Consider the following 10,277-nt stretch of genomic DNA (forward strand, 5'->3'; position numbering starts at 1 on the left):
CAACACATTGGAAAAGACCCTGAGGCTGGGAAAGACTGAAGGCAAAAGGAGAAAGGGGCTGCAGAGAATGCGATGGTTAGATAGCATCACCGACCCAATCGACATGAATTTGAGCAAACTTCAGGACAAAGTGAAGAATAAGGGAGCCTGGTGTGCTGCAGTCCATGGGGTGGCAAAAAGTCAGACATTACTGAATCATTGGACAACAAAAAAACTTAATATTTATGGAGTTCCAACCATCTTCAGAACTCTTAAAGTTAATTTCATTTTATATACTACCTTCACAAAATGACAGTTCAAATGGCAGTGATATAGTGAAAACTTGATCATAATTCCACAAAAGTCAGAGAAAGAATAATGTAGGCGGATGCTTTCAGGCAATGTGTTTGCAGAGGTGGGAAGTAAATTAGCAGGAAAACACAATGTTAAATAATACATCATCACTGTATACATACAATTCACAATACATTTAGTCCTTCCCCTCAATCATCTACACTTTACTTGGAAAGATGCAATACAAGAAAAACACTGCACCTAAGACTATGATATAACAATCACTCACGGCAGATAAACTACACAGAGACTATTAAGCAGTATATGTCCTTAGAATTTATATAATGTAGCTCTCTTATTGGAGAAGGCAATGGCGACCCACTCCAATGCTCTTGCCTGGAAAATCCCATAGACGGAGAAGTCTGGTAGGCTGCAGTCCATGGGGTCGCGAAGAGTTGGACACAACTGAGTGACTTCACATTCACTTTTCACTTTCATGCTTTGGAAATGGAAATGGCAACCCACTCCAGTGTTCTTGCCTGGAGAATCCCAGGGATGGCGGAGCCTGGTGAGCTGTCGTCTATGGGGTTGCACAGGGTCGGACACAACTGAAGCAACTTGGCAGCAGCAGCAACTCTCTTATTGGGCTTCCCTGATAGCTCAGTTGGTCACCAGCAATGCATGCAACCCCAGTTCCATTCCTGGGTCAGGAAGATCCGCTGGAGAAGGGATAGGCTACCCACTCCAGTATTCTTGGGCTTCCCTTGTAGCTCAGCTGGTAAAGAACCAGCCTGCAATGCAAGAGACCTGGGTTCGATCCCTGGGTTGGGAAGATCCCCTGGAGAAGGGAAAGGCTAGTCACTCTAGTATTCTGGCCCGGAGAATTCCATGGACAGTATGGAATTCAATGGGGTCGCAGAGAATTCCATGGGGTGGCAAAGAGTCAGACATGTCGGAGCGACTTTCACTTTAATTTCACTTTCACTCTTATTAATACTAAAATCTAATACCGAAAGAGGCTAGTATTAAAACATACCAAAAGCTTCCCTCCTCAATAGAGTCACATTAAAAAAAATGTTTGAATGCATGCTCAGTTGCTTCAGCCAGCTCAGAGTCTTTTCAACCCTATGAACTGTTGCCGGCCAGGCTCCTCTGTCCATGGGGATTCTCCAAGCAAAAATGCTGGAGTGAGTTGCCATTTTCTCCTCCAGGGGATCTTCCCAACCCAGGGACTGAACCCACATCTCATGTCTCCTGAATTAGCAGGCGGGTTCTTTACCACTAGTGCCATCTGGGAAGCCCCAGTTTTAATCTTAAAAAATGTTTGAACTGCACTACCGACTTAAATATTGCATAGAGGTCAAGGAGGGTTAAGGCCAAATAAAAGTCACTGGATTTCACAAATGAATAAAGATAGACAAAAAAAATCCCAGAGGGATTAAATACTTAAGTTAAAAAGGCCTCTGAATAAACAGACAGACTGACTGTACTATTTATATCTGTTTCCTCCCAAGACCCTTGCAAGAAAAATGACAACAAAGGAATAAAAAAAGGTATGAACATACATGGATAAAAAGAGGAGAGGCATTACTAGTGGATGAGAGAGCTCAATACATTTTACAGAAGTAAAAAGTAGACAGAAGAATGGAAACAACTCAGCAGAATAGAGACAACTACTTTCTAGAAGTGCCTGTTTAGGCAACCCATGAAAAAGCAGCCAATTCTCACTAGTCACAAACACACTCCAACTTAGAACCTGGATCCACCAAGTACTGCAAAAAGGACAAAACACAGCACTGACAGTGGGGAACAGCTTGAAAGCCTGGGATTAAAGACTAGATGAGCCTTCAAGTCCCTTCCTCAACCCCAACACTGGCAAGGAAAGACTCAGGATGACAGCTGTGTAGCACGCTTAGGAAAAAAAAAAAACATCCCAGCTTATAGTAAAAGGGCAGAGACTACAAACAGAGGGAGTTTGGGGAGGAGGGGTCCTTCAGTAGGAGAATATAATTGCATTATCTGATTTTATTGAACCCTTGATTATAATTGTTGTTCAGTCGCTTAGTCACGTCTGACTCTTTGCAACCCAATGGACTGTAGCACGCCAGGCTTCCCTGTCGTTCACCACCTCCCAGAGCTTGCTCAAACTCATGTTCATTGAGTTGGTAATGCCATCCAGCCATCTTGTCCTCTGTTGTCCCCTTCTCCTCCCACCCTCAATCTTTCCCAGCATCAGGGTCTTTTCAAATGAGTCAGCTCTTTCCATCAGGTGGTCAAAGTATTGGAATTTCAGTTTCAGCATCAGTCCTTCCAATGAATATTCAAGTTGACTTTCTTTAGGATTGACTGGTTTGATCTCCTCGCTGTCCAAGGGACTAACAAGAGTCTTCTCCAACATCACAGTTCAAAAGCATCAATTTTTCAGCACTCAGGCTTCTTTATGGTCCAACTCTCACATCCATACGTTATTACTGGAAAACCCTACCTTTGACTATACGGACCTTTGATACGATATTGGTAGGCATTTAACAGATCTGATGAAGCAAGAACGAACAATTCTATATAGCCCATAGAAAAAGAACCAAACAGAAATAAGGCTATGATTAACTCTAGGAAAACAAAAAACTGTATGAAAAAACCTAATCTTCTGATCAGGCTTCATAAAAATTTTAAATTTCATTTCATCAAAGGGCACCATTAAGAAAGTAAAAAGACAAGCCACTTTCTGGGAGAACACATTCACAGAATGTCTATATAACAAAGGACTCATATACAAAATATATAAAGAACTTCTATAAGTCAATAAGGAAACAACAGTTCAGTTCAGTCCAGTCGCTCAGTCGTGTCCAACTCTGCAACTCCATGAACCACTGCACTCCAGGTCTCCCCGTCCATCATCAACTCCCTGAGTTTACCCAAACTCATGTCCATTGAGTCAGTGATGCCATCCAACCACCTCATCCTCTGTCATCCCCTTCTCCTCACACCTTCAATCTTTCCCAGCATCAGGGTCTCTTCAAATGAGTCAGCTCTTCACATCAGGTGGCCAAAGTATTGGAATTTCAGCTTCAGCATCAGTCCTTCCAATGAACACCCAGGACTGATCTCCTTTAGGATGGATTGGGTGGATCTCCTTGCAGTCCAAGGGACTCTCAAGAGTCTTCTCCAACACCACAGTTCAAAAGCATCAATTCTTCGGCACTCAGCTTTCTTTATAGTCCAACTCTCACATCTACACATGACTACTGGAAAAACCATAGCCTTGACCAGACAGACCTTTGTTGACGAAGTAATGTCTCTGCTTTTTAATATGCTATCTAGGTTGGTCATAACTTTCCTTCCAAGGAGTAAGTGTCTTTTAATTTCATGGCTGCAGTCACCATCTGCAGTGATTTTGGAGCCCAACAAAATAAAGTCTCTCACTGTTTCCACTGTTTCCCCTTCTATTTGCCATGAAGTGATAGGACCAGATGCCATGATCTTATTTTTCTCAATGTTGAGCTTTAAGCCAACTTTTTCACTCTCCTCTTTCACTTTCATCAAGAAGCTCTTTAGTTCTTCACTTTCTGCCATAAGGTGGTGTCATCTGCATACCTGAGGTTATTGATATTTCTCCCGGCAATCTTGATTCCAGCTTGTGCTTCTTCCAGCCCAGTGTTTCTCATGATGTACTCTGCATATAAGTTAAATAAGCAGGGTGACAATATACAGCCTTAACATATTCCTTTTCCTATTTGGAACCAATCTGTTGTTCCATGTCTAATTCTAACTGTTGCTTCCTGACCTGCACACAGATTTCTTAAGAGTCAGGTCAGGTGGTCTGGTATTCCCATCTCTTTCAGAATTTTCCACAGTTTATTGTGATCCACACAGTCAAAGGCTTTGGCATAGTCAATAAAGCAGAAATAGATGTTTTTCTGGAACTCTCTTGCTTTTTCGATGATCCAGCAGATGTTGGCAATTTGATCTCTGGTTCCTCTGCCTTTTCTAAAACCAGCTTGAACACCTGGAAGTTCACAGTTCACGTAATACTGAAGCCTGGCTTGGAGAATTTTGAGCATTACTTTACTAGTGTGTGAGATGAATGCAATTGTGCAGTAGTCTGAGCATTGTTTGGCATTGCTTTTCTTTGGGATTGGAATGAAAACTCACCTTTCCAGTCCTGTGGCCACTGCTGAGTTTTCCAAATTTGCTGGCATATTGAGTGCAGCACTTTCACAGCATCATCTTTCAGGATTTGAAATAATAGCTCAACTGGAATTCCCTCACCTCCACTAGCTTTATCTGTAGTATTGCTTTCTAAGGCCCACTGACTTCACAGGCCAGGATGTCTGGCTCTAAGTGAGTGATCACACCATCGTGATTATCTGGGTCGTGAAGATCTTTTTTGTTCAGTTCTTCTGTGTATTCTTGCCACCTCTTCCAAATATCTTCTGCTCTGTCCCTATCATTTCTGTCCTTTATTGAGCCCATCTTTGCATGAAATGTTCCCTTGGTATCTCTAATTTTCTTGAAGAGATCTCTAGTTTTCCCCTTCTATTGTTTTCCTCTCTTTCTTTGCACTGATCGCTAAGGAAGGCGTTCTTATCTCTCCTTGCTATTCTTTGGAACTCTGCATTCAGATGAGTATATCTTTCCTTTTCTCCTTTGCTTTTCGCTTCTCTTCTTTTCACAAGCAACCCAAATAAAACAGACTTGAACAGACACTTTGCAAAAGAAGATATCAAAATAACCAATATGTACAATATAAGGTGTTCATCAGGAAAATGATGGTAAAGGAATTTAAAATGTATGAACATAAAAAGCAACAGGTGAGGCATGAAGGTTGAGAGTTATCTGGTATGATAGAAATGTTCTGTGTGATAGGTATACAGAGATCCAAATACACAAAAATCCACCAAGGCTGAATAGTTAAGATGTGTGTGTTATAGTCAACAAACACTGCACTTTCTTTTTATCTTATCAACTAGGCTTTTTAAAAATTTTTTATTTTACATTGGAGTATTGTTGATTAACAACATTGTGTTAGTTTCAGCTGTATGCTAAAGTGAATCAGTTATACATGTACATATATCTATTGTTTTCCATACTTTACTATTTTAAAAATATAATCCTCAGCAATCAACTATTTTTGCTACATTATTAGGGGATATGGAAGTAGAGGGAAGAATGTATGCGTGTTAAATTTTTACCTATTTCACCAAATATGGAAGGATAGATTCAGAAGTAGTTTTAAGTATAATTTGAAGGGCACTGTGATTAATAATAGCTGCCTCTGGGGAAACAAGATTGGTGGCTGAGGAGAAAAGAGACAGGGGACTGCTATTTTTCATAATAAACTTTTCACTAATATTTTATTTTTTAAACTATGGATATATTAACTTGATAGGAAATTTTAAATGAATATTAAATTATAAATTATTAACTATGTGATTATTTATACAAACACAGGATAGAAAGGCTTTTTAATTACACCTCAGTGGACACCTTTTATTTTGCCAGCCCAACACCCATTCTTTCCTGTCCTCTGATTCTCCCTCCTCCACGAGCCCTGCATATGGTCTAGGGGACATTTCTTCATCCCAGCCTCCATAGAAGCCTGTGATTCAGGCCCAATCCAACCCATGGCCCTGGCCCTTGGCCAGAGATTTCCTTCTTCCAGGGTGAGGAACAAGCCCCAGTTTTGGCTGGTGAGGGTTATCCTGAGTTATCTGTAAATAGTGACATGTTCTTGCCTAGAGCTGCTGAGCGCCATCCTGCCACCAAAAGAAAAGAACCTGCCCAAGAATGGGGCTGACAAGATGACTGCAGAGATGAGAGGCAGGGAGAAAACACCTGAGCCCTGAGGTCTGTGGCTGAATCCCTGTCTCCATGCAGGCTTGATCGGTGTCCACCCATGCCCCTTTCCTAATTATAAGAGGCAGCACCATGCAATCAAGAAGCATTGGACTGCTTGGGTCCAAACTTTGGCTTTACTGCATACTGTGTGACCTTGGGCATGTAACTTAATCTCTTCCTCATCTATAAAACAGGGAAAATAATAGTACCTAACTGCACAGAATCAAATGAGTTAACATATATAACAGAAATATGTACATATATTTTAAAATACACATATATAAGTATATATGTTCATAGCTTAATAAAAGTACATATTGTATTTGTACTCATTTAAATTTATATGTGCAAGAACCATGTTTTTATTTTTAGTAATTAAATCCTCTTTTTTTTCCCCTTAAGCCAGTTTGAACTGAGTCTTCTGACATTCACAAGTGGCAGAATCCCAAGTAATTCAACATCCAAAAGAGGAAACCACACAAAATCAATTGATAGATTTAAGCAAATACAAAATAAAGAAATAAATAAGCATAATACACACACAAATATGCTCCATAGCAGGAAAAAAATGCTCAAAAGTTAAAAAGTAAATAGAAAAGGAAGAAATAATATTTGTAACCTTTAGAATTGATAAAGTTTTTGCCCTTACAAATAACAAGATGGAGATGCTATACAAAATGGGCAAAACTATACAAACAAAATTCACAGATTAAAAAAACTAATGCAAAAAAAGTTAAGACTTTTAAAAAATAAAAGCAAGAAAAAGAACAGCAAGAGTTTTTTCCAATTATGTATCTGAAGAATGTTTTAAATTTTATTATCTGCTATTGGCAAAGTCTCACAGATTGCTGGTGAGAATGTAAATTGATTCAACCTTTCTGAAAGGCAATCCAACTATGATAAAAATAAGCATACCTTTGACAGAATAATTCTTCTAGGAATTTATTTAAGAAGATACTTGAATGTGTAGCAACATTTCCCCTATAAGTTTTCTCACTGATTTGCATTTATATTCAGAAACAATGGAAACTGAATGTCCAAAAATAGGGGATTCACTAAAATACATACATTCCAATACTGTTCAGTCACTTAAAATCATGATGGAAAATATGTACATCCATTGAAGAATGTTCATAATTGTTAAATGAAATAAACAGGTTACAAAATCATATAGGATGGGTCTGTTTTAGTTGTATAAATACATACATATACAAGAGGAAGAAATCTACTGGGACACATCAAATGATTGTGAATCTCCAGGTGGCAGAATTTATGAGTGTTCTAATTTGTTGGTGGTTTTTTTTTCCCTTATATGTGTATTTCACTTTTTTTTTTCTCCAAAGAAACTTTACAGGCTTTCAATTCAAAAATCTATATTAAATTCATAGAAAGCCATAAGTTATCTGAAAGAGTAGTTTGTCATGCATTTCGAGGGAAAATGCATGCAAGCTGTTAGGTGGATCAAAAATGATGAGAAAGTAAGAGAGTGGACTCTCTTTTGAAAAAAACTGTGGTAAAAACCAGGAACAAAGGGTCTCAAGAACATACGTGGCACATAGTAACTACAAGAGAGCATCTGGAGAAGAACGGGAGGCTGAAGATGCAAAAAGAAGGCATCACTGGAGGAGATGTCTAATGAACCCATCAAAAGCAGCACACTTCGGTTTTCATTGTCCAGGGGCTACTGTTTGGGCTTGGCTGGACTGCCTTACCTGGATCTCCACACGCCCTCTTCCCATACGCTGAACAGGATCAGTAAGGGGGTAGAACTTACCCAGGGCCAGAACCCACTCTCTCAGCCTCTTGGTGTCTTAATCTTCTAAACTAGGTACAACAGGCACTTTTCATTAGCAGCTTTCCCCAGGGGAGAAACCAGGACACATGAAGCCCTGCTCAAAGCTTCCCTAGACCACTGTGATCAACCACCAGCCACAACTGCAATCATAACACACACTTGACCTTAGTAATGCAACAGTGAGTTTTCAACAATTCATAAGGGCTTGCATGCTGTCTAAGTCAGATTACATTTTCTTTTCAGTTATTTCTGGCATATTAACAGCTGGTGACCTAGATTAACAAATACTTTAATATGTCAAAAGGCAGACTGTATCACTAAATTCCTTCACAGATGGAAAGTGGATTCAATGAAACGCTTCAGACCCAAAATTCAAGTAATTACTTGGAAGGAGGGAGAGGGTGGGGTGGAATATCTACCAGTGGATAAAATGAAGTATGGAAAAATGATGACAAAACCTAACCAGGCTCCCAGCAGATCCTGGCTACGTTCTGGACAAGTAGCCAGGGACTGGAAGCAGGCAGGAAGCCTTGCTAATTCAGCAGCTAAAGGAGTGGCAGGAGGATCACTGTTGGTTCAGGATGAGCTTGGGTAGATATTAAAAGAAATACAATCCTCTTACTGCATTGAGAGCGTGGATGTGTGAAGGGAGGGACTAGAGGCAGCGACCAAGCCTCTGGGAACACAGAGAGGCAAAGAGATCAGTGCCCCCCTGCAGCTCAGCTCCTGGCGGTCAGTGGGAACTGGAGGGCAGTCTAAGTCAGGGTCTGCAGAGAGAAATTCACTGCCACAGTGAGCAACGCGGCATATCTGACTTCCAGCAAAACAGGAAACCGCTAAACACCCAGAATCCCAGGGACAGAAAATACTTCCACGTGAAAGAGAACACAGTTGAACGGACACAAACCACGGGGCTTATTAGCTGGTGTCAATTTTCAAGCACAAGGGTTAACATACAATATGAATGTCCTCTGCAAGGGGCACAAATGAAGACCTCAGTGCTGGCAAGGTCTTGATGACAAGCAGTAGGCAAGGAAAGCCAGGCAAGCCCAGTGCATGGTACAGCACCTCCCCAACTGTTGGGCGCTGGGCTGGACGTGGACCTGCCATTCATTTGTACCCATCTCTCGGGGAGAAAAATAATTGACTGTGGCCAATCTCGAGGGGCTTGTGAAACACCAGGGAACCCAACTCGTGAAACATGGGCTTTTTTTTTTTTTTTTAATGCAGTAAAACGCCCTCCCCTCCTATGTGCAGAGAATCGTTAGGTTCAAGTCATATTTATCGTTGACCTTCCAGAGAAGGGCACTGGCGTCAAAAGGGATAGACATATAACAGAGACCCCTCAGAGAAAGAAATAAAAAGCAAAGAAAGAGAAAGAAGTTGTGCATCTAGATCTCGGTTTTGAACTTCAGGATTCACTTTACTGCACTGTATTAAAGCCGTTGGGTTGGAGCGGTCAGCCCTCTTGATCCAGATTTGAGAGGTGTAGCTTCTGTGAGAAATCGCTCGTGCCTGCTGCACCCAAGTAGCCAGGAATCCCGCCGGAGGAACTAGAGCGCCGCAAGCTCCCGCCGGGACCCGCGAGCCGCCTGCGGGAGCGCGGAGAGCTGGCGCCGGGAGGGAGATGCGCTCCGCTCCGGGAGCCGCGGGCGACCCGCCGCACCTGCCACAGCTCGTGCCCGGCGCCCGCAGCCGCGCAGGGGGAGAGGGAGCCGGGAGACCCAGGCCCACCTCGCGCCTCCGGGCACCGGGTCTGCGCGCCCCCGACTGCCGGGTGCCGCCTTGCTGCAGTGGCTGCGGCGGAGGGCAGGGCGTCCCCGCGACCCCGGCCCCGGCCCGGCCTCCTGCGCTCCCCCGGCCAGCTCGGCCCAGCCTGCCCGCGTCCCCGCCACCCGGCCCGCCGCGCGCTTCTGACCTTCTCTTGCGCGCGGTTGAGTCGCTTCTGGACGTTCTTGGCGAAGATGCCCGTCTTGATGTCGGCCATGGCTGCGGGTGCGCGGAGGCTGCGAGGAGCGGAGCGGGCGGCGAGGAGGAGCGGGAGCCGAGGAGGAGGAGGAGCAGGAGGAGCGGGAGAGGCGGCGGGGAGCCGCCGAGCGCCGGGAGGGGTGAGGGAGGGGCGCGCCGGCGGGGACCCGCTTAAAGCGACAGAGCGGAGGCGGGACGCGCCGGCCCTGCTGTGACCCGGGGCGGGGTGGCGAGCGAAGGAGAGTCAGAAAGCCCAGAGAGTGACCACAGTGATGGAGAGGAGGTCTGGTGCAGAAAGGGAAGGAAGCTAGCAGCGACCCCAGGGCCCTCAGCAGCTCCAGGGTTCTTTTAAGGAGGAGTTCGTGGTAGGGGAGGATGAGGGGGGGCCCCAGTTCTCTCCAGC

At 43.4% G+C, this 10,277-nt stretch overlaps 1 protein-coding gene across 2 annotated transcripts in view; it reads right to left on the reverse strand.

Annotated features, from left to right (window-relative positions):
- The window catches only part of AMPH (amphiphysin), a 211,193-nt gene extending 201,007 nt beyond the window's left edge, over positions 1-10,186 (reverse strand). Inside the window, exon 1 of one of the 2 annotated variants that reach the window (XM_070466607.1) lies at positions 9,825-10,186. In XM_070466607.1, the coding sequence (XP_070322708.1) occupies positions 9,825-9,893 (69 nt within the window). In that variant the 5' untranslated portion in view covers positions 9,894-10,186. The remainder of the gene's footprint in view (positions 1-9,824) is intronic. The other variant, XM_020892153.2, reaches the window with a different exon arrangement.
- Positions 10,187-10,277: the final 91 nt, after the last annotated feature.

This window comes from Odocoileus virginianus, chromosome 1, assembly GCF_023699985.2.
Source record: "Odocoileus virginianus isolate 20LAN1187 ecotype Illinois chromosome 1, Ovbor_1.2, whole genome shotgun sequence".
NCBI lineage: Eukaryota > Metazoa > Chordata > Mammalia > Artiodactyla > Cervidae > Odocoileus > Odocoileus virginianus.